Below are 25,322 nucleotides of genomic sequence, written 5' to 3' on the forward strand. Positions count from 1 at the left end.
AGTAACTTTGTAACTTTCCCGCTAGTTCCAACTTCCAATTTTGAAGGATTACTTAGAGAATGAATTTCTTTTTGATTTAAGACTACACTAAAAATCCAGTGTTTTATTTTTCTCTTCATTTAAAGGCCATACATCGTACGATGAAGTCCGCCTAAACGTGTTTTCTTTTCTAAAAAAAAAAAACACTTTTTTTAAACCGCGGAGAGCCATAGGCCATAGCAGCAACTAGGAGGAGGGACCAGGAAAAGTCATAAAAATTAACCGTCAGAATTGCAGTCAGAAGAACAATTTTGAAAATTGAGTAATGGGCCAAGAACAGTTAGATAATTCGAGTCATAAAGCGTAATGATTGCTCGGATACAAGAGTTAAAGAACTCTGAATAGGAGGAAAAAAATTTAAACGGTTAACAATTCAGTTCCGTACCGTATATAATAAGTTCATACTTCATTATACCGTTTAAAATGCTGACGGTTTGCTTAACAATAATAAGAAATAATTAGTTTATCTCATATTACTATTGGCAGTTGCAAACTTAGGATGTGTTTACAAAAAATGTGACAGAAGTTTTAGATTTGTTCTAGCTCAAGCCAAAACCTGAACCAATAATTATAGTATTACCATTTAAACACTTTTTAAAAAGTAAAAAGCTCATAATCGAAATTTATGTTGTTATACCTATTTATATTTCGCTAGGTGACCCGGTCTTCACGCCCAAACCGCTCAACCGATTTTGCTAAAATTTGGCATGGAGATACCTTGAGTCCCGGGAAAGGACATAGGATACTTTTTGTCCCGGAAAAATGTACGGTTCCCGCGCGATAAACGAGATTTGGCGCAACGGAGTTGCGGGCGTCATCTAGTTAATTATAAGGTTGAAACACTTACGGATTTTGTCGTGGAGCACTTTTATTAATTCCGACGTTTCGGCTGCTTTTTGCTTCGGAACGCAAACAAAAATTCATGAATCTTCGGGTAGTTGAAGAACTTCAATGAATGACGCCTGTCACCTCAGTCCATCCGTGACCATGGCCGCTGTAAAGCAGCCGAAACGTCGAATATAATAAAAGTTCTCCGCGACAAAATCCGTAAGTGTTTCAACCTTATAATAATACCATGAGAGATACTCGCGTAAACTTAAGAAATCATTATGAGACTTACAAAATTTAAAATTAATTATTATTGATATAATAATGAACTCTTTATTTGCACATAAAAAAATACAAAATGCGAAAGAGAAACAATTTTTAGGAAGAGCGCAAATTGGCGGTCTTACCGCTTTAAGCGGTCTCTTCCAGACATTCATAAAAAAGGATATTTAAAAAGAAATAAAAGGATTATGACAAACAAAGTCTCTTAAAACTAAGTTTTTTTACGTAAAAGATATAACATATAAAAGTAATGTTTTTATTATTCGTAGTATTATATATATATATAAAATAAACTACATAATTACTTACGATTTACACATATAAAGCATATAATAGTAATTAATAATCATATAATATACATACTTAAATATAATACATATCATAATATCTTATATCCACTAAATATGTTCACATTGAAAGAGTTATGTCCAAGAAATGATTTTTTAAACGTTTTTTTAAGATATTATAGATTCAGAATTTTGGATAGATTCGGGTAGTGAGTTCCAGAGGCGGATAGCGGAAATAGTAAAAGAAGAGTCATAGAAAGAAGTTTTATGAGCAGGAAAGGCAAGAGTGCGTTTGTTAGCTGAAAGTAGAGTAGGATTATTATGGCCCAGGAAACTGAATTTAACTTTGAGATAGTCAGGAGTTGTAGGATTGAAAAGAATATTGTAGAGAAGGTGAAGAATATGAGAATGACGGCGTAATTTAATCGGGAGCCACTTAAGCTTAGACCGATGTTCTGAGACATGGTCAAATTTGCGGAGGCCAAACACGAACCGGATGCACAAATTTTGGAGACGTTGGAGGGAAGAGAGAAGGAGTTCATTGAGGTCACTGTAACAAACATCAGCGTAATCAAGGATCGGAAAGAGTAGAGATTGGGCTAGAGTGACTTTAGTCTGAACAGGGAGAAAATTACTCAAACGTCTGAGGGAAGCAGAGGCGGCAGATATCTTTTTGCGAACTTCCTGGACTTGAACATTCCACGACAGAGTGCGGTCAAAATAGACCCCAAGGTTACGCACTGTTGAACTATAAGGAATGATCGACCCATTGAGTACAATATTTGGTAAGTTGTTCCAGTCAACTTTGGCTATCAATTGTCTACTACCAATAATTATACATTGAGTCGTATTAGGGTTAAGGTCTAAGCCATAGGCCTTGCTCCATTTCAATATTTTTTCTAAATCAGCGTTAACTAAAGAATTTCCATGAGCCAGCAAGGGAAGCAAAATTTGTCTATAAACCTGTAGATCATCAGCATACATATGAAAAGAAGAAGAGATGTGACGGGAAACAGAGTTAATAAAAATGGAAAATAAGAGAGGAGAAAGCGCGCTGCCTTGAGGTACACCGACAAAAATGTTATGCTAGAAGAAGAAAATGTTATCAAATTTAACACGTTGCCGGCGTCCTCGAAGGAAACTGCGAAACCAGTCAATTACAATAGGGGATAAATTAAGAGAGCAGAGAAGAAGAAGCAAAATATCATGATCTACAGAGTTAAAGGCGTTACTAAAATCTAAGAGAGTGAGGATAGTTAAATGTTGCTGATCCATACCTAGACGAATATCGTCAGCAATTTTCACCAGGGCTGTTGAAGTGCTGTGACCGAAACGAAAGCCAGATTAGTGAGGATCTAATAGATATACCTAGATGATATTTTGTATTTTTAGCTAGAGTACTCGTTGCGTCGATTCGTGCTATGGAGGCTGGTGTAGCGAATAAGTATTGCATATTTAAATATCTAAATACCTAATCAATAACACAGATAAACAATAACATGGATGGCGTGAGAACGTATCTGTGAATCGATCACGAACGATCACGACACCATCAAGGACTAAGTGTATGTGCGTGAAACGTATTTAAATTTTTATAATTAGATACAATATAGTCAAGCATGATCATACTTAGCGAAACTATTGTAAATTGTTTGTTGATTATATTTGTTTATCAGAGAAATTCGTAGATCATCAGAAGATACGGCTATTTCATATTTGTGACAATCAGCTCAACCAACACAAATATTTTTAGCACTAGATGACGCCCGCAATTCCGTTGCGCCAAAATTCGTTTATCGTGCGGGAACCGTATTTCCGGGATAATAAATATCTTTCATGTCCTTTCCCGGAACTCAAAGTATCTCCATACCTTTCAGCAAAACCGATTTAGCGGTTCGAACGTGAAGAGGTAACCGACTGACAGACAGACACACTTTCGCATTCATAATATTAGTATGGAAGTATGGACATTAGAGTTATGAATTTCATAGATGGTCAAAATATACAGCGGGTTTTTGCGACTATCAGCTGCCAACTCGATTTCTTTTAGCATATCCTAAAGAGTAACAGTAAAATACTTTTCTTTAATGTTTCAACAATCATAGAAATCTATATCTATACTAATATTATAAATGCGAAAGTATCTCTGTCTGTCTGTCTGTCTGTCTCGCTTTCACGCCAAAACTATATATATATATATATATATATATATATATATATATATATATATATCTATGTATATATCTAGTAAAGGATAATAATAATGAGATAGTGCTTTTTGCTGATGACACTTCACTTATTTTTAAAGTGAAGCGACAACAGTCGAACTACGACGAGGTAAACAGTGCTCTCTCAAAAATAGTACATTGGTTTAATGTTAATAACTTACTTTTAAATTCTAGTAAAACTAAATGTATAAAGTTTACTTTGCCCAATGTTAGGCAAGTCCAAACCAATGTGCTATTAAATGATGAGAAGATGAATTTGGTAGATAACACTGTATTCCTAGGTATTACACTTGATAGTAAATTACAGTGGGGTCCTCACATTGCTAATCTAGCAGGTAGGCTCAGTTCTGCAGCATATGCAGTCAGAAAAATTAGAGAAATTTCTGACGAAGACACGGCACGATTAGTATATTTTAGTTATTTTCATAGTAGGATGTCATATGGAATCCTTTTATGGGGAAACGCTGCCGACATTAATACAATATTTGTGCTGCAGAAACGAGCCATACGTTTGCCACATGTCTGCTTTAGAATCTCTGAGAGATAAATTTAAAGAAATTGGTATTCTAACTGTTGCTTCTCAATACATTTTGGATAATGTAATATATGTTAGAAAAAATATAAATAAATTTAAAGTTAAAAGTGACATTCACTGTAGAAATACTAGAAATAAGCACAAGCTGGACATGCCAGTGATCAGACTTAGTAAAGTCAGTAAATCTTTTAAAGGTCAATGTATACGCCTTTACAATAAAATCCCAGAAAACGTTCAAAATCTTTCCATTAATAAATTTAAAAAAGTAGTCAAAGAGCGTTTGTGTGCCAAAGCTTATTATAAGGTCAATGATTTCGTAGAAGATGGCACATCTTGGGAGTAGGATGGCTTCTTGCAAGGCTACTTCTACATTATTATATTATGACTTACAATTATGTATGTTGACATTGTATATAATATTAAGTTACAAAATTGTAAACTTTATTTTAAAAGAATAATTTTTCTCTCACTTTTTTGGTAAAAAGTGGAACCCGTGCGAGTTTCTTACGCCGGTTCTTCTCGCCGGGGTAGTTCCCGAACCGGTGGTAGGCATCAGGTAGACATTCTGAAAAAATTTGATTCAAATTTACTCAGAATCAGAAATAAAACATTTTTTATTTTTATTTATTTATTTATTTACTACGGAATCGATTGTAATGAAATTTTGTATACAGATAGTCTAAAGCCTGAGAAAGGACATAGGCTACTTTTTTACTGGAAAAAAGGGTTGTTAGGGGGTGAAAATGCGTAAATTTGTTCAAATTAAGTTAGTTCCAAAATTTAATAATAGATGGCGCCGTGCGTCTCTTACATCGCGCTGACGCTTGCTCAAAAATTTTTCTATAAGACGTGGTATCAACTTACAAGTTTCGATTTTTTTCGATTGTTATTTTTATTCGACGTTATTAAATAACTCAGTACTTTATATGCAGCGACGTAAGCTTAAACCTATCATTGATGATTATAGTTTATGGGTAAAGTTGTGTAATTGGGGGGCTAAATAAGCTTTAAAATTTGGCATAAAATATAAAGTTTAATTTTAAAAAATGAAATAATATGTGCACACTGCATAGCTGTTTTGATTTAAGGGGTACCAGGGTTTTTTTATAAAAGCTTTTGACACCAATTTTGTTGACATCGCGCGCTATAAACTGAAGTCCACGCGGACAAAGTCGCGGGCAACAGCTAGTCTATAATATAATAGTCAATAGATTATTGACTTTCGTAATTTGACTTCTCTTTATCGAAGTCAGTATCTGATCTTGCCTCTAGGCTTTCTAAATTGGTTTGAGCAGATTTATAATAACCTACTTAATTATTGTATTTAAAGCTAACAAACGCAATGCTTTGTATGCAATGCTGGCTATTAATAGTAAGTAATAAGTAATTTTACTTCTTGTAGTTTTGCGTTATCGAGTGAAATGTTACGGACTCCACAACACAAAAAGAGTTGTCGATTATTATGGTATGTACAACGAACTAGATATTACACCATACTTGATTCACGTAACAAAATAGGTTTTGTATTGTGATTTGTGACTATTACGTCATAGCTCAAAACCTTAAAGTTATTTGATAACTACTGGATTTCTGAATTATTTTTGTTTTTATTTGCTTTTTCTTACATCTTATAAAAATATTTTATATTATTAAAGATATCTTATTTTAACAATAATTTTAAAACAAATAATAATATAAGTAATTAGTGTGTTTATTTTAAAGGATTTTAATATTTATGTTACATTAAAAATTTGTCCTCTCTGACTTTGTTACAACTAAGGACATAATGATAACAAAAACATGATTTGAGGAAACAAAAACTATAATTTTGGAATCGGTTTTTATCAGTTTTTGTTGGACGTTATAGTTAATTAATTACTAATTACTAGTTATCTAAGTTTACTTATTACTGGCTATCCATATAGGTATAATAGGTACCGTATACATCTCTTGTAAGTTGTAGCATTAGAAGAAAATATTTATAGGCAAATGGTGGGATTTGGTCGGGTTACGTCAAGTCAATAGGATGTATAATCGCGCGATATACTTCAATCGCGGCGTTATTATCGCAGCAGTGTGTAACTACATGACCATCTTCATACAAAATGAAAACATATATCGCGCGATATATCGCGCCTGTCTGCGGGAGCCTTAACTGCATAATATGTTTTCATGCTAGAGTCAGCACCAGCATAGACAGGCAAAGACAGTAAATAATATTTTTTTAAGAGCCTATGCTGTCCCACTGCTGGGCAAAGGCCTCCCCCAAAGTCTTCCAATCCTCTCGATTCAACGCAGCCGTAGGCCAACCTGGCAAAAAATTTTCTGTACAATAAATGACAACGTTTCTGTCAATATTCTGATATTGTGACGTGTGCAACATGTCGGATTCTGGTCAGATTACTGTATGAGATAGTAGCTGCTCTCCTGCGACCTCTGCTGCGACCTTTTGCTTAATATTACCTATTTTACTTGTCTGCTTTTAAATAAATTTCTCTAAGGCTCAATTCACACCGGAATGGCAGAGGCGAGGCGAGCAGTTTCAGTGAAGATAAAGTTTAAAATCATATGACACTGAAACTTCTCGCCTCGCCTGCCATTCCGGTGTGAATTGAGCCTAAGTGTGCATTGGCGAGTTTAATGCTTTGTGGTTTTGTATTCTAGTCACTAGTGGTTGTTTTCCCAAAAAAACAACAGATTAAGCTTAATATACTAGCTAGGTATGTACACTGCATATTTTAGCAAAGGCATTATTCCATTCACTTACTTAAACTATACTGAATTTGATATTGTTAAAATTAGGTGTTTTTGCGTTGTTGCTACAAAGTCAGTCGGGTCGGGTTACATAAGTGACTGGTACGTATTGCGCTGCATTGTCCACGTGGAATTTTAATACCGCCATGATTTATCATGTCCTAGGGGCGACTAGTTGCAGTTGTGAATTCACTCTGATAATCACAGTTTGTATCCTATATTGCCTGATTACACCTAGCGAGTATGGTGGCCGAGAGTCGAGACAGTACTCTCGGCCGAACGGAAATATAAAATAAAAAAAAATCCCCCCGTACGTAATACAGAACAATTTTTACATTCTGTTTTCCTTTTTACAACTTATATAGTAGTAGACTAGTAGTACTCAGTACTCAGTATGTTTAATATGGATGTGCTCGGTGGGTTAGGTTAGGTTAGGCCCATATGGGGGTAGGGAAAAGCCGCTGCTGCTTTGCATTCTTATTCATCGATGCTTACTTGGGGGCTGTTCCGAAATCTGATGTCTCGGTAGACAACCTTTTGTCCAATCTCACTAGCTTTAATGTTAAATTTCGAAAACACCTAAGCTGTGATAATAATTACTCCGCCTCATTTATCTTATTTAGACAAAAATATATTTTACAATCTACAATTGTGTCACAACTGAGCAAATAAGGTTAATTTCTGTATTTGCGCAGTCTGATAGTAACGAAAACAACGAATCTCTTCGGTACGCTGCTATGAATAATATTTACGTTGCACTAAATTTTTTGCGAGTTATTATATTTTTTTGTTTATAATTTTTCCGTAAAATAACGTTGCTAAAGGATTTATCCGTGTTATTTTACTTAATTTACCAGCGTTTTCATTCGAGCCATACCTCTTGGGAACGTAGGATCAAAACTATTCATGGCTCGCAAAAACGTTCTGAATCTTTTTCCTTTGATTCTTAAACTAATATTCTTCTCTGTTGTTCCAGAATGTCCAACCTGCTCTTCTGGCAGGGGAAGGGTAAAGCAAATGGCACACCCAACGGCAGAAATTGGATCCACGCACCAGACGCGCTAGTTAAGGGCCATGTTGCATATCTAGTTAAGGTAAGTGGTGGTCGGTGGATAGATTAAAAAAACAAAAGATTAGATTAAGGATTGACAGTCTCTGTTCCTATGGGAGAAAAATCCATTATTTGTCAAAGCAAAGACGTAGTTTAACTTCATACTTTATCAAACGTATCGCGTGCACATGTAAGAGCGCTGTAAGACGGATGTCTGGATCTGGAAGGAGGGCTACTTGTCAATAGTCAGTAGTGGCGTTATGGTGGGGCGACCGCCCAGGGTGCCGGATAAAAAGGTGTGCCAAAGGAAAACAAATGACGCCCCTTTTTTAACAATACCAGCACCCTGGGCGCCGAAGAAATCTCGCCCAGGGCGCTAATAGTGCTATAATCAGCACTGTCTAGTCTATAGCCGGTCCTGTAGGTCGTTGGTACCAAGTACCAACAACCTACAGGACCAGAAAAGAGGGGGTTGATAGGTCACCATAATTCTATAAATAGATGTAGGCCACATCTGCTGTTGCAGTGTTGACGCCCCCACGACAGACATCTGGTGGTCGCCACTCGCCACGTGTATGATAAGCACGTGTAATCACGATACTATGACAAAAGATTGAACAAAGACCATTCACCATTATTATCTCGACTTCCTTAACGTCAGTTTGGTCATAGGTTACTAAATTGTTTGCTTTGGGTTCATTCTCTTAGATTACTCCATTAAGGAAACTATTTATGCCTTATAAACCCTTTGTCACCTGGGTTCCGACTTACGGGAATGGTCAGTAAACATCGCAAGCGCCATGCAACACACTTTTGATTGGATTCTTAGTCGGAACCCGTTAGCTTACTTAGTCTGGATCTCATGGTTGCATATATTGGGTTCAAATAACAGCACATTTTGATTGAAACGTATTTCGTCACAATCGTGTAATTATTATTCTAATGAATATTCGTTTACCTTCCAGTTCCTAGGATGTACTCAAGTAGACCAACCCAAAGGTATCGAGGTGGTGAAGGACGCCATCAAGAAACTGCAGTTCACGCAGCAGCTGAAGAAGTCGGAGACGAAGGATGCCGCCAAGTGCAAGAAGGTCGAGATCACAGTGTCCGTGGACGGTGTGGCGATACAGGCAAGTTGTTAGATAACATTATAATAATAATAATAATATCTATGGATGCTTCACACCAGTCACCACGTCAGTCTGGCCCCGTGCTAAGTACCTGAAGGACTTGTGTTACAGGTACCAGACAACGGAAATATATTTAATAATTTTATACTATACATATATTTAAGATTTTTATTATATCATACACATATTGAATGCACATCCAGACCCGGAAACATTGAAAACTTTTTGTTCTGTCAGCGGGATTCGAACCCGCGACCTCTTGCTTGAGCTGCCACACACTCAACCAATTGAGCCACAGAGGTCGTCTTCCATTCTTTGATACATTTCATTCAGCCCGATTTATCTAGGCAGTATAGACCATGGCGGCGGGAGAGTTCGTACATAGAGGCGGCAAAATTAAAGTGGCCTATATTCATAAAAAATATAAATCCGGCCCTGATTTCATTGCAGTACATTTCACGCAGTGGGGACTCATTGGTAGTAGTTTTATATACCATCAGAGAATTTTATTCATAGGCAGGGAGACCGTTATTTGGTCGGGTTATGTAAATTTCTCTGATATTAGGTTTTCATACGCCACGTTGACGTGGTTTTGATTTGAATCGACGTACCTACACCTACACTTAGTAGTCGAAAATTGAGTATTAGGTAAAAGACTTCTTGTTGTTAAAATTAGATTGCAATCTTAGCGCTATAAGTCGGGCATTTTTGCAAAATATTCTGCATTTTTAAAAACAAAAAATGCCCTTCAATATTAAATTTCGTACGTATTCGTACATTCAACTTGCTATTTCAAAATGTAAAATTGGTCCATACGCGAATTGTTTGAATATTATTCAGCAATTTGCGTCAGAACAAAACCACATTTTTTCCAAATCCTCCCCCTTTTCGGAACTGTTTATGAGTAATCACGATAAAGTGATGAAACACAGTTTTATATAATTGTAATATATTATTTGAGTCACGAACTTGGGCAGACTACGCGATTTCACTTGCCTACGCTACGCAACCAGGTCTGGGGCAATGAAATAATACCAAACTACTTAACCATTAAGGAGTGAGCACACTGAGACGGGCCGTGCCGGGGCTCATCGCAAAAATCCGCCTCCATACAATTTGTATGGAAGCGGATAATCCGCGCGCGTATCGCACGCTGTGTCGGGGCGCAGCGGATTTCCGCTTCCATACAAATTGTATGGAGGCGGATTTTTGCGATGAGCCCCGGCACGCTGAGCCCCGGCACGGCCCGTCTGAGTGTGCTCACTCCTTTACCAGACAGCCTGGGGCCAGCACTCATTGCTCAATCGTATTGCAATCTGGACAAAATAGGTAAAATTGGCCTTGTTCGGATGTTTGGTTTTCCCTTTATTTGCTTCTTTAGGAGTTTACTAACCTACCTACTTATCTTGAAAAGTTTTCTTTGGAGTAAATAAGTATCCACCTCCGAAGTCCCTGCACAGGAAACGGTTAGGCGTGTTATTCGTGTACAATATAATGTAACAAAATTGAGCCAATGTAAGTTAGCCCATTTTGTTGTTAATTGTTATGCTCTTGTTGGCTCAATTTCGTTTTGTTAACTTCCTGCGTAAATTAAGATTGATGGCCTAGTCTCCCAATTAAACATCATGCATTAAAAAGCTCTGAAGTCCTAACTAAATACTGTTGGGATATAATAATTATTATTATGTTGGTACTTTGCACAATATTTGCAAGCGATAGAATCATAGGAAAATTGTCATTACAGAACTACTTTAACAGTACTAGGACTTATGAATGCTTACATTAATGTACTATCAGAGCAGTTGATTCCTAGCTAGATGGCAGACCAGTAATTGTGGTCGCGTTAAGGGGGCGACTAACCCCCTACCCCCCGACTAAGTAAGTATCTTAAAAATTTCTCTATAGAAAAAAATCACAAAGATGCATCTAATTTTCACGAATTTTTCATTTATTGCCATAACCGTGCATTGAACTAAGTTAATATTTTAATATATTGTATAAAATTCTATCATTGAGACCGACCCAGCGGATTTTTAAAATGTAAAATGTTGTATATTTATCGAGTTATTGAGAAAAAACTAATTTCGCGATGAATCCGCTTCGTCCTTTTTCACGGCATATGTGGGCGTGAGTGTGAAGAGAGGACGATGTTTGATTTTTTGGGTTAGTCGCCCCCTTAAGTCAAACCCATCCGACCGCATTTAAAGCCGACCAAACGACGTAGGTCTGTCAACTGCCTAGGAATCAATTTCCTCGGGTATACTTTGATCCCATCTTCACTTATCTCTTCTTCAACTTCTAGAAGACAGAACAATAAAAGTTAACTCAGTAAGACCCCACCTAGGTAGGTATATCTATTAACTGTAGTCTGTAGCGGACGGTTTTGCAACTGTATCAATTACCGAACCGTTTAGAAACCAGAGTTTATGTATCTCACCTGTTTGTTCTTTGTTATGACTTAACAAAAACGAAGATGTCTTCCGGCCATCTTCGGGTCAGTCAAATTTAACGAAATTATTTAATTTGTGCTTTCCAGTCAGAATTTAATACCAATATTACTTATAGTGAATACTACTACTAAGTACTAACAGCAAAAGCTACTGTTATTTTAGCTTTAAGGCAAGTGTAAAATCGAAAATTACCCGGCTCACTTAAAGATATAATAGCACGTCAAAACTTGTGCTACATACCTAACAGCAAAAGCTACTGTTATTTTAGCTTTAAGGCAAGTGCAAAATCGAAAATTACCCGGCTCACTTAAAGATATAATAGCACGTCAAAACTTGTGCTGTTATATTTTAGTAAACTGTTTTTGTGTTACCATCAACATGACTTGCATTGCGCATATCAAACAGTTTTTACTTTTTACTTCTTTCTATTCTTGCAGAATTTTAGACATTGATTGATTTAAACTATTTTACAACATTAACATTGGTACTCGTTGTCTAATTTACTTACTTACTTGAAGTCTTTACTTGATCTCTGAAATCAACCTTTCTTCCTTATAAACTTTTTCAATTTTTCTGTAAACATTTCTTATTCCACAAAATAGACATGGGTTTATTAGCGACCACGAGTGTCGTCGTCACTCGTCACTCGTCAGTCGTCAGTGCTCTAATATCCCGTTATTTCTGTTTACCTAATAGGCCTGGAGATACTGACACAAAATTCTTGGTCATTTGTACCAGTATGGCGGTTTTACAGGAGTATAATTACGTAAAGGCAAAAAGGAAAATGATGGTCATAGCGCTCGCACTGGCAGCACAAACGCGTGGGCGTTAATCGAACGTGTCGGATAAATAACGAGTGTCGAACTATTTGTTCCACAAAAATGCTTGTATTTTCAGATAGTCGAAAAGCGTAATGCCATACTTGTCGGGTGCGGCTTACAGCCCGCCATACTTTAAAACCATACATTAATTTTAATAAAAAAATTGAACCATTTGTACCAGGCTAATTTTTGCATAGCTAATCATCGTCGAGTAGCCATTCACGGAAATCCTCTTGCCATACTTTTCCGACAGCGCCCAATGGCCGCCATACCACTGCAAAGGTGTAATTTTTTTTTCTTTTGCCAAACGATTTGTACCACCCTGAAACTTTTTTTAACAGTTCCCTGTATGATTATAAATAGGACCCTGATAATGCCATACCTGTGGGAGGCAGCGAATATGAACAATATAATTTCAAAATCCTAAGATTTTATATGTAATTTCAAACGGGTTTTTCAAGTATGGCGCCACTTTGTCACGGGCTGTAAGCCGCACCCGACAAGTATGGCATTACGCTTTCGCCTACTTATTTTTTTTCGACTATCTGAAAATACAAGCATTTTTGTGGAACAAATCGTTCGACACTCGTTATTTATCCGACATGTTCGATTAACGCCCACGCGTTTGGGCTGCCAGTGCGAGCGCTATGGCCATCATTTTCCTTTTTGCCTTAACGTAATTATACCCCTGTAAAACCGCCATACTGGTACAAATGACCCAGAATTTTGTGTCAGTATCTCCAGGCCTATAACGACTTACCGTTGAACTTATTTACAATTCTCCTTTTTCTTAGTCTTTTATTAAAGCCTTACTATTTAGTATTTAGGTACAATAAAGCCTACTTATTTTATTTGTAGCCTTACTATTTAGTATTTAGGTACAATAAAGCCTACTTATTTTATTTGTAACCTACCCCTTTAGAAATATATTTTGTAAGCACCAGCTGTGCATTTAATAATAATTAGTTGTTTAAACAATTTACACAATATATTTCTATAGGCTGCTTGGTCATAGGCAATCGCTAGTTGTCTATGACTAAGCAGGTATGCTAAACAATTTTGTTGACATTCGAACAACAAATAAAAATAAAAAACCACATTCTTTACCGTTTTCAATGTCAGCTTGGTTAATGATATTAAAATCGATTGATTATTGGTAAATAAACAGGAATTCTAGTGTTGTAATGTTTTAATTAGAATACTTTATAGCGCCTGGTCAAAGACAAAAATTAATGCCCTTAACTTTGTTTACTGATTTAACGTGTGAATGTCATGATCTTAACCAAAATCACAATGTTGTCTACTTGCATTTCTCTCATCATCATGATCATCATTATTACCGTTATGCCGTTGGTTTCGATCTAGTCTAGTCTGATATTGTTTTTAATACTATGTTCGTTTGTTATTGTATTATTCTCTTCTTCCAGGAGCCGAGAACGAATAACGTGATGTACCAGTTCCCGCTGCACCGGATATCCTACTGCGCCGACGACAAGGGCGCCAAGAAGTACTTCTCATTTATTGCTAAAGGTACTTTTAATCATAATAATTACCTCCCATACAGGTCAGTGGTCACGAGCCAAACGTCTAGTGTTTTCGTTGCTTCTAATCTAATTTCTAGTTATTGTGAAATATGAGTGAAAGCAAATAGGAGCTGGATTCTCAGGCCGAGATAGATCTTCAGGCAGAGTTAGATTGTATACTAGATCGGTATACTTACTAGGTCAGGCCGAATCCCCCGTAGAACCCAGCTGAATAAATACCGCCAAAAAACTGAGCTTGATTCAGACCTCTAGCGCTGATTGGTCCGCCACTTCACGTGTCCTTGGGCAGAGACCCTCCCGGGTCCGGGCGGCCAAATGGTAGTCTTGGAGCACTCCAGACCATTCTGATGTGTACCCGTACACATCAGAATGGTCTGGTGTGCTCCAAGACTATCGCACTTCAGGATCCATCTCGGATGATTTGAATTAAATTCCAGCGTTCGCCAATATGATAAGGATAAAGAGAAACCTCCATCATACGTGTATATTTCCAGGTGGCAGCGTCGCCAACGGCATGAACGGTCACGACGGCGACAGCGAGAAGCACGAGTGTTTCGTGTTCGTGTCCACCAAGCTCGCCTCCGAGATCACACTCACCATCGGACAAGCCTTCGACCTCGCTTACAGGTACAACATTAACTGGCCGATTCACGATTATCGTTCGGATTCGGAAACTTTACCGTGCGGTCACTGGTCAATGCCAAACGCGGCGAGCGTTTGTTGGATGTCGCGTGTTGAAGTTTCCGAATCCGTATTGTGAATCATAGTATCAAGACAATCTACGAATTATACAGTCAGCCATACATGTGAAAAGCAGGAATTCATACCAAATGTTATATACCTAGTACCTACATGTAAAATTTCTAACACTATAGGTTGCCGTGGCTATCTACTAATTACTAAACTACTTTCTAACTAGCGAAATAAACGTATAAAGCAATAATAAATTATTATAAATATTGTAATATTGTAATAATAAAATACCTCAGCTTATAATGAAGCGTGTTAAATTATACCTACAGAGTTTATAGGTATACCTAATTAGGCGATATACAGGTTGTTAGTGTGAAACCATTGATGGTTTTAAGGATAACGGTGTTCACCCGAACAACCTGTATAAATGACATAAAAATTATACTCCTAAAAGGATGTACTTAATAAACTATGTGTGTATAATATTGCAACTATCGCCGACATCCCCAAGGGGCAAGGATATTAAAGTCGCGCGGAGCTATACAGTAATTTCGAACTTTAATTAAAGTGTGGTAGATGTCAAAATAAGTAAATAAAGACTTATCATTAATCAAGTTATGTTTTGTTTTCCAGGCGGTTCGTAAACGACAACGGCAAATACATTGAGATGCAGAAGCTGACGCTACAGAACAAGAAGCTCGAACTACAAATGAACACGTACAAAACGCGCTTACAGGTTCGTATAAGTCGAAATTTAATAAAAAATGTCAAGCAGTAATCGAACTGATGATAAATGTTATACTCACAAATCGACCATGTCGACTTTCTGCCAAAAATATAGTTTTAAAGGTACGCGCACAGTTTGTCGGCGCGTGCCGGGGCGTGCGGGGGCGGATCGAGGCTCAGCGCAGCGCAAAATGCGCTATAGCACACTATTGCCGGGTCGGGTCGCATCGCATTGACGGATTTTAACGATTTTGAGCCGAGGCTTGCCCGGCCGCATCCCATCACATCCGCGCGCCGCTTACTATAGCACACTGTTGGCGGGGCGCAGCGGGTCTTGTCGGGCCGTGTCGCATTGACGGAAATCCGCCGAGCAAAAATCCGCGCCGATGCGCCCCGGCACCGTGTGCGATACGCGCATGCGCTTCCATACAAATTGTATGGAGGCGGATTTTTACGATGCGCCCCGGCACGCTGAGCCCCGGCACGGCCCGTCTCAGTGTACTCACTCCTTTAAGGTGATCGCATCAGCACGCACAGGCCGAACGCGCCGCATTTTAGAATTCGTTGTACCTATGAGGTGAAACCTCGCACATTCGTCATGCACCGTACGCGCCGCATTTCGTGTACGATGCGGTGCGTTCGACGCGTACGGCACGTACGGTGCTGACAAATTTGCCATCTGCTTCAATCAGTTCATCATAAGTATTCTATAATTTAATTTTAATCTTTGCAGCTACAGATGATCATAGACACAGATACAAATCTGTATCTCTCTATTTCTCAAGATTGTGAAACATAATTGCGAAGTTGCTTCTGACATTGGCTACGCGTTACAAAAGCCTTGTCTTTATCAGCTATCGCTTTAAAAAAAAACAATTACTTTTTAAATTCCAGGAGCTGTCAAAGATAACGTACCGCGAAGACCTGTCGTCGTACCTCGCGCGCAACAACCTGGCGGACATCGCGGAGTTCCGCCCGCCGCCGGAGCTGGAGAAGCAGCTGTCGTCGCTGACGCTCGCCAACGGCTTCAGTAATGGCACCAAGTCGCCGGAGAGCGGTATGTTTTGTTTCGGGCTTTGAAGGCCTCGAAACTGTGATAGACTATAATAATAATAAAAGCTCCCACACCGGTTTCGGTGACGGTGGCCGGTTTCATTGAAACCAGGCCGGCTACGCAGGAGTCATTTTATAGTGCCCAAGTGTGTGCGCAGTACACAAGAGCACTCTCTATTCCTTTACTCATAATAGATAGACTATACCTATAGGTCTGCATTTATGTATAGGCAGTATAGGCCATGGTCATGACCATGGCGGCAGATTACGTACATGGGGCGGCGAAATAAAAGTGGCCTATAAGTACTCATAAAAAATAAAAAATATAAATCCGTCCCTGGTCTAGACATATCGTCCTGGTATATGGGCAAATATTGAAACAGCCGTGATTACATCGGCTGTGAGAGCCGTGAGAGCGGGATTAGTATTCACTGAGGCCGGTGTATCCGGTCGAGCCGACCCACCGTCCATACCTTCCATTGTCTTTCTACAGAGCAAAGTTGTTGGTTGAGACTGAAGGGCAGTTCTGCAGCTAGAGTCAGATTTGAGGTAGGGTAGCATTGGTTACAGCCTACAGGTAGAGCAGAAGTAAAAAAATTGTCATAATTTATTGATTTTCTAGGGTTTTGATATTTATAAGGTAGGGCATTGCCCCCCTCTAGCTACGGCCGTGCTGAAGGGATTGCACATTTCAAAGTTGTTGGGGGAGGGAGGCGGTAACTAATCCTTTCAAAAGTATTTTCTTTGAGTATTTAGAAAGAAACAAATAGCGATAGATCAATGTACAGTTACTAAATGCTATGTGACTTTTGAGATAAATGTTGTTATATTGCAGGCATGGACGCGGTGTCGAACAACTCTGGCGACACGTTTAGCTCCAACGACCACAACCTGCTGCTGGCCACGCCGCCGCCCACGCACAACGGCAGGATCAACGCCACCGGGTAATTATCACAACTCCCACGTTCATTTCAACCTACCTACATACGTTCCGAGTCCGACGTATAACTTTAGAATTCAGGGCTCTCACACAAAACTGCGAACTCTCACTCGCATGGCATCGCATCGTCTTCTGTGTCTGTCTTCTTATGAAAAAACGGCCGTGAATTTACATTAACTTTGCATCAAAATCTGCTCCTGCGCAATCTTAATCTGGTATTGGGCACCGCCTACAGGGGGTATTGTACTGGGGTTATATTCTCAAATGTTTAAGAACTGTAAATTAAAATATTACAATAAATATAACATGATCGATGACGTCTACAGTTTCTGTACAATGTATGTAGGTACATATTGTAGGTATACTTACTTCCACCGATGTCTTCATGTATATAAGCTTATAGGAGTGAGCACACTGAGACGGGCCGTGCCGGGGCTTATCGCAAAAATCCGCCACCATACAATTTGTATGGAAACGGAAATCCGCTGCGCCCTGACACAGTGTGCGATACGCGCATCCGCTTCCTACAAATTGTATAGAGGCGGATTGTTGCGATGAGCCCCGGCACGGCCCGTCTCAGTGTGCTCACTCCTTAAAACCAACACTAAATAACTATACGTGTAATTACAGCAAACAGTCCGGCGTGACGCCGAGCAAGAACCCCACCGTGGGCACCAAGCTCGAGAACCTGCTGCTGCATTCAGACTCCGACAGCGGTCAGTACATATTATAATATCTACCTACGCAGATGTGAGACGCGGTCGCAGCCTAAAAATGTGGGACTCATGTTGGGTTACGAACAATAATAAACCGCGTGGAAATAAGACAATGACTATGAATCTAGTAATCTAGATTTGGGGGTGTTAATGTCCCCGGTGTGTCACAGTCTGTGACTCACATACTTATTTGACGACAACTGTAACCGCAGTAGCTACTTTGATGCTACCTTTTATCATTATCTTCTACGAAATAGTTTGAAATTTATATTAATTGTTTTCAAGCTCTTATAAAAGACACGGGATATCGAATATTTCTGGTTTTTCTTCATTTCCTTCTGAAATCCTGGTTTAATACAATAATATGTTGCACAGACTTCGACCCGCGCGCGTGCGAGTCGGAGCCGGCGAGCCGCTTCACGTCGCCCGCCATGGACCACTCCACGCCTCCACCGCCGCTACGTGAGTACCAAAACTAATACATTCACAAAACTCCTTAGAGCGCTTACAGACGAACGTGTCGGCGGCACGCGTCGGCGGCAGTCGACGGCACGTGTCGGCGACAGTCTACGGCAGCCGTCGACAGTTTGTGACGTAGCGCGTAAAGCTAAAGGTCCACAGGTCGGTATCGTAAGCAACGGACGTCTTGCATCAAACGGATAATTTTTTTACAGTACGTCCACTGTATCGGTAGCGTACGGATTACCGACTAGCCAGTGTGTTTATCTTCAAATTAGTCCAAACAAAGTTCCTAAGTCAAAATTTCTGCTTTCGACTTTTCCATCCACACCCCCCTTTTGAGCATTCATTTATTAGGCTAGTCGGTAATCCGTACGTTGTGGACGTTCTGTGAAAAAATTATCCGTTTGATGCGAGATGTTCGTTGCGTACGATACCAACCTGTGGACGCTTACCTTTAGGCGGTACGTCACAACTGGGGGCCTACCACCACCTCTACTAAGCGACACCGTTTGACTGACAAGCAATATTACTTTAACGTCAAGTCGATCTTAAAAAAGCTGATATTTCACAGCGGATTTAAAAATGTTTTGCATTTTTTACTGTTTTTTTAGAAAAATTATATATTTAAAATGTCAGTACGGTAATGTTATTGTAATCTTACAACAAAGTGTTCTGGAAACATGATAGTTTTAGGATAGGTCGTGGTAGGCTTCATTTTACCATTTATATTGATATTCATTTTACCACATATCCTGGTCATACTGCTAGTTAACATAATATGGCAATTACTAATTTAAAAAGTCGTTAAACTCTTCTTCTCGATCTTTATCATGTATTGAAGATCCCTGAAAAGGAAGTCATATATTCCATCTAACCTTTAACCTTAATTTATCTTTTTCCAGTGGCGCCCCCACCTAAAGCCTCCAAACGCCAAACGCCCGCGAACGGCACGGCGCCGATCAACGGAAGCGACTTATTCGGGTCCGCGCCGTTCGTCGCCAGTCCGCCGCAGCCGGCCAGCCAGGTGAAGCCCAACTACGACATTAGCGACTTCAACCTCCAGACCTCGGTGTTCAACACCAGCATGACCGGCTACGACCCCTTCGACACGCAGAAGGCGAATATCTTCGGCAACGGCTACGGCAACGCGTTCAACGGGTTCGGGAACCTCAGCGAGAAACAGACCGTGGAGTTGGACAGCAGCTTCAACGGGTTCTTAGACAAGACCATATCGGAGATGAAGGTAATTTTAATGTATTTTATGGTGTAGGTTTATTGAAACTTTAGGTTATGTTTGACTTTTATCTGTATCAAATGTTTAGCTACGTTATCATTCGATTTTGAAAGCCCGACCTCTGGACTCATGCCGCAGTAATGTCCCAAATTGCTGTAAATAAGGTGCTACTAGAATGATGAACCATAAAAAATTAGGGGCATTAATAAATAAAAGCTTAAATAAAAATCATGTTTTCTATTTCAGGATGGGTTCAGCAGAGGGATCAGTTTTGGAAACGACGATTTTTCAATAGATAACCTGGATCCCCTGAAGAAGAATTGAATTTAAATATTATTAATTAGTTGCAATTCATTTGTAAATTCTCGCTTTCGTTCACACAATATAGTTGTAAAATTATATTGTTCTAGGAAGATTCGATTTAAGCGTTGCGTGAACTGGAACGACGATTAAGTGTTGCCATGATATTGGTTACAAATAATATCAAATAAAGTGATAATAGTTAGTATTTCCTATTGGAATTATTCTGAAATTTTATTGTAGAATCTCGATGACGTCTTGTAATTTATAATTATTATATTTCGTATTTTAACAACTCAACTTTCGCTTATATCGGCTTAACCGGGACTCGGTGCGAACTTACAAAAAAAATAAAAACAAACTGTATAATAAAAACAAAAATAGAAATTGATGTATCTGTAAGTTTTATATTTAGATAAAAAAGATAATTTATATTTAAGACGTTAGTGATATATAAAAGTGTTAACAAACAGCGTTTGTAAAACTATAAAATATGTCCCTCAAATGATATGCTCGTCAAATTGTCGATACGATGACAATCTACCAACGAGAATACCTAGATATAACGATTTAGTAGTACCTATACAAGTTCGCACTTTGTCCAGACTACTTTTAAATCAGCTCAATGCCATTCTTGTGCCTCACTTTTTTACACATTTACAAAGAAAAATTAAATTATTTTTATACGACGAAGATCTATAAAAATATTGTAAATTAGGGACCAAAACGATGTTTGAAGATTCCTCGAATATTCTGTGATAACTCTCTTAAATTGAGGTTCTTCAAATAATACAATACCAATTTGCCGAAGGGCCTACTCGCAAAATATGATAGAAAATTATTTAGCTGTATAAAATTTTATACAAATTCCATTTTAAAAATTATGTTATTCTAATATATAATTACATATTATCTATAATCTACTTATAAAATATTATAGTCTACAATGTTCTTGCTATAAAGTTTTACCAGTGACGCACATTTTATGAATAATGCACTTATTTTATAAAGTATACTTTTAAGAATAAATTTACTGTAAGGCCCTTTTGTATAAAACAAGCCCAATTTTGTGTAAGATCGCCTAGAATGGCATTGCAGCTTTAAAATAACATTCCAAAATATTTTATTATGGTAACTTTTATCCTGTTAATTTTAAGTGATTTTATAATAATTATTGTATATTCTGTTGTATCACCATCTCATAGTGGAACGTATTTTAATTAATTAAGGCCAAAAGATATACATTAATGTGTATTTTCGATAATAAAATTTATGTTTGTATAGCAGAGTCTTCTCATTTTGTTATACTTACCTCATTATATACGGCAACACTGGACACACGTCACTATGGCAAAATGCAAAGACGATATAAATTATAGTCTCGTCAAGAAAGTGAAGAAATTAAAAAGTGACAACAACGTAGTGTCATCCCTTTTTTCTTAGATTGATTTGAAAGGGTTGACACTACGATGTTGCCACTTTTTAATTTCTTCACTTTCTTGACAAACTATACGTAACAACAAAATTATTTTCGTGAAGTAAAAATTAAATTTTGTTCATAGAATTAGAACTAGAGAGAGGGAGAGAGAGAGAGAAACAAGATATCTGTACAGATAAATATTATATATATTTATTATACATGGAATGATTTACAGTATCATAAAAGTGAATTTTCACAAGTATAAATAAATAGGTATACAAAAATATTTTAGAGCATTGTAACTTCGTAAAAAAATGGACATCCTAAACGCACAAGTACGTGTTGAATTAAAAATAATAAAATCTACAAATAATATTGTGGACATTAAAAAAATGTTTGGAACTCAGTACTTTTAATAGTTGCCAAATACATAAAGTAGCAATAGACTTGTAACAGTAAATGTTTCGAGAAAATTGCAAAGCTACAGGTAGAACATTTACTATTCTATAAATTAACTGTTATAATTTACTCACATATAACACAATTTAGTGTTTTGGTCTAATTTAGATAATTGGAAATAATTGTACGTTGGTATACTTACTAAAGTAGGTATACACTTATCTAAGTTCTAAACTCCACAGTTTAGGATCTAAATTCTTAAAAATTCGTTTAGTTTTAAAAGGGATATCGTTGTTGAGATGCAAGTACTAGGTAGCCTCGATAAACTTTCAAATAACCAATAGGTAATAACAAAATACAACATCTGATATATTACGTATAACAGTACGGTAGAAAGGTCCACCTTCATTTCAAAACATTCGTAGTCGTAATGAAAAATTCGCGTTAACAAAAATAATAATAATCTTAATAAGTTATCAGTCATTAGCGATAAAGCCTGGAAAATATGACAATCTACACACCAAATGGCAAGGAGATATATTTCACTATCTAACATCTAATTAGTAATTTGCCACCTTTAGTTAAACTAGTAGGAAGGTATCCATTCATTAATACATCAACCTGCCTAGCACAAATCGACGTCGCATTTTGATCCATTTTCTTTTAAGCTGCCTTTAGACGACGTGACTATGACCGCGACATTTCAGAAGTATGTCACGTAGGTACTGTACTGAAGTCTGAAATGATCTCGACATGATCTTTAAACTCATAGAATTTACCCGAGCAATCCATCCCGAGACCGCGTCAGGTCACAGTCACGCTAATCTGGACCCGCCCTAGGTCGAATCATGCTAGATCATTACACTTAGAGAGACAAGAATAAAATCTAACGACCAAACGATAAATATATCACAATTTTCCAAGCATTCACCGTCGTATTTAGCGTACTTAGGCTACAATCGCGTCATTTCTTCTTCTTCATTTGCTTCATTTTCTTTTTCTCTTCCCTCTTCTTTTCCTTTTCCTTTATCGATTTGTAGAGCTTGTAGCCGAAGAATACTGAAAAGATAAAACAAATTAATGCCTTCGGCCTAACAGCTACAACAATATTTGACTTAAGTATCTACACCCAACGGACCTCACTATTATTAATGAGGCCCTGTAGTTGTTATTATCATAAATGGGCAATTGGCTTAACCAACATATGAAACAAAACAAAGACAGCAACATGGATTAGATTAAAGGTGGAGAAAGTAAACATATTTTAAAAAAACAAAAAGGACCTAATAAATATGTACTCCATTCATATCTGTTTACGGCTCGGTCTCGAGACCAGATTAATGTTAACATGGTCTTAAAAGAAAATGAAAATCAGTACCTATTTTGTGGTGTAAATGAAAACGACAATGTATGGCGAAACACAATCTTCGAATAATAAAGTCGATTTCTGCCACTGGACAGCAATACTTAGTACCAAATTCCTGATTGGGTTTGGTATAGAGGCAGTTTTAAAAATGGATAACATTCTGGATGAAATTTAAAAGAGCTAAAATATCCCCATAGATAAAATACAGAAATAAATAAAATTATTCAACATGTCGATGATGTATTGCCTAACGATCCTTATTTTGGCCTAGCTCTGGCACTCTGCTTTACGAAATACCTACAAACACCCTAGAGTTAAACAATACCCAAAAAGTCGAAAGAATACTGCGAATCTTCATGTCATACCTATCAGCAAGAAAACGATAAGTGCTGCAGCCGCCATCATATACAGTTGCGGCATCACCGCACCTCTGATGGCATCCTCTATTCCGGACATATCTAGCGGAGTATTCTGCAGCTTCAGAGACAGCTTGCTGGCCAGAACGTCCTTCAGCTGGGTGACAAACTGCTCCTTATCCTGGTCCGAAAACGCCTCGTATTGGTCCATAATTCCTTGCAACTTCTGGCGTATTTCCTCCGATTCCTCGTCCTCTGGCTGCGTCGCCACCATCTTCTGCAGCATTCCCATTACGTCGATATTCTTTATGGACTCCGATACTTTCTCTGTGACTATTTTTCCCAACTCCAGCTTCATACCCTCCTCACCCTCTACGTTTACATCGGCCATGTTCTACAAGGTAAGTGGAATAAACCTTTATTCCTAATTATTTATAATATAAACAAATTATTATATTTTTACTGCTAAATAATAATTGAAAATATGAGATATGCGCACTCACGGTGCCATCCCCGACTGAATTTCTCGTTTGTGCGAATGTATATTATAGTAAATGCACTATGCACCGAGGATGAGTTTTCTATTTTCACCGGCTAAATTATGTCACGGCCCGTCGATCTTAAATCTTATTTTCATTTGGCAAATAACCAATACGGTTAACCGCAAATAGTAGCCGCTTACAATGTAATATAAAATATTAAAATCATTTTAAAACAATATAATATTATCTACATCTAAAGACAATTAAAATGTATTTTTTACATTAATTTCAATTACAAATTAATGCCTCAAGCAATTTAAAATACAATTATTTTCGAACTGCAGGTATTCAAACTAAATACTTAATACCTCGAAAGACTTAATTAACTCAACAATTTAGCCGTGAAATGTTGACCCGATTAAATAATAATTTCACAAACAATAACTTACGGTCACTGTATCGACACCTTGAGATAAACTAAAATATAACAAATATCGCGAGTGTATTTGAAATGGCCGGCTACGTGGTCGCTGATAGCGGCCGGTGATAACAAGTTTGTAAGACAAAATGTGTTGCCAACAACAAAAGTAATGAACTACACACATACTGTCAGTAAAGTAGTGAGTAAGAAAGTTCCCCACGGGTCTTCTTTAATTAGATACACCTATAGAGTATAAGCTATACCTTGATTTAGAATCATGTCATAGTTTGGAAATACCCAAAACCCATGTTTCAGAATTATGTAGTAGCCAGTAGTAAATCTTCTGACGGTTCCTTTCTTTTGTCTCTGTGACTTTCCCTTTTTGTTTGCTCGTTTCTGCTGTCTTACTCAGGTCTTCTTAGGGTATATTACCGTGTCCATAATTGCCCAAAGCAATAAACGCCCATAAATGCCCATTAAAACATTATTACATTTATTATACAAATAAACATTGGGTCGAGTTTTACATTTTGTTTTTCTTTCAATGAATATGAACATTTAAAGCATAATACTGTAGACTGTAGAGGTATAAAATGTAGACTTTGAGAATAGGCTAGATGACTATTTTTTTCCTTATTGGTAATTGAAAGACCCTTAAAAAATAGAAACATCGCTGAAAGAATAACTCTGATAGCTTAAAAATTCACCAAGATGTGACAATTCAAACATCTCATAAAATAGACCTGCCCGAAACGCTCCATACAAAGTGCTACGAAAGACTGACGTCACTCTTTTGTAGTTTGTC

The 25,322-nt window shown here is 37.7% G+C and overlaps 2 protein-coding genes across 7 annotated transcripts in view; one reads left to right on the forward strand and one right to left on the reverse strand.

Annotated features, from left to right (window-relative positions):
* The window catches only part of LOC121735193 (PTB domain-containing adapter protein ced-6), a 72,318-nt gene extending 51,143 nt beyond the window's left edge, over positions 1–21,175 (forward strand). For all 4 annotated transcript variants that reach the window (XM_042125934.1, XM_042125942.1, XM_042125918.1 and 1 more), the window contains 11 exons: positions 7,930–8,047; positions 8,970–9,134; positions 13,833–13,935; positions 14,444–14,576; positions 15,276–15,378; positions 16,263–16,425; positions 17,257–17,365; positions 17,992–18,077; positions 18,453–18,539; positions 19,442–19,782; positions 20,020–21,175. In XM_042125934.1, coding sequence (XP_041981868.1) covers positions 7,931–8,047; positions 8,970–9,134; positions 13,833–13,935; positions 14,444–14,576; positions 15,276–15,378; positions 16,263–16,425; positions 17,257–17,365; positions 17,992–18,077; positions 18,453–18,539; positions 19,442–19,782; positions 20,020–20,097 — 1,485 coding nt within the window. In that variant the 5' untranslated portion in view covers position 7,930 and the 3' untranslated portion in view covers positions 20,098–21,175. The remainder of the gene's footprint in view (positions 1–7,929; positions 8,048–8,969; positions 9,135–13,832; positions 13,936–14,443; positions 14,577–15,275; positions 15,379–16,262; positions 16,426–17,256; positions 17,366–17,991; positions 18,078–18,452; positions 18,540–19,441; positions 19,783–20,019) is intronic.
* A 573-nt stretch (positions 21,176–21,748) lies between these two features.
* Positions 21,749–24,964, reverse strand: LOC121735215. 3 transcript variants are annotated; one of them, XM_042125964.1, is made up of 3 exons: positions 24,781–24,964; positions 23,624–24,008; positions 21,749–22,951 (listed from the first exon to the last, which is right to left on the reverse strand). In XM_042125964.1, exons 2-3 carry the CDS (start codon positions 24,003–24,005, stop codon positions 22,857–22,859), a joined length of 477 nt encoding a protein of 158 aa, XP_041981898.1. In that variant the 5' UTR covers positions 24,006–24,008; positions 24,781–24,964; the 3' UTR covers positions 21,749–22,856. The 3 variants fall into 3 exon arrangements, with proteins under 3 accessions (XP_041981898.1, XP_041981889.1, XP_041981906.1); XM_042125955.1 differs by lacking the exon at positions 24,781–24,964 and adding an exon at positions 24,546–24,702; XM_042125972.1 differs by lacking the exon at positions 24,781–24,964 and adding an exon at positions 24,465–24,482.
* Between the last annotated feature and the right edge of the window lie 358 nt (positions 24,965–25,322).

This window comes from Aricia agestis, chromosome 2, assembly GCF_905147365.1.
Source record: "Aricia agestis chromosome 2, ilAriAges1.1, whole genome shotgun sequence".
NCBI classification, from domain to species: domain Eukaryota; kingdom Metazoa; phylum Arthropoda; class Insecta; order Lepidoptera; family Lycaenidae; genus Aricia; species Aricia agestis.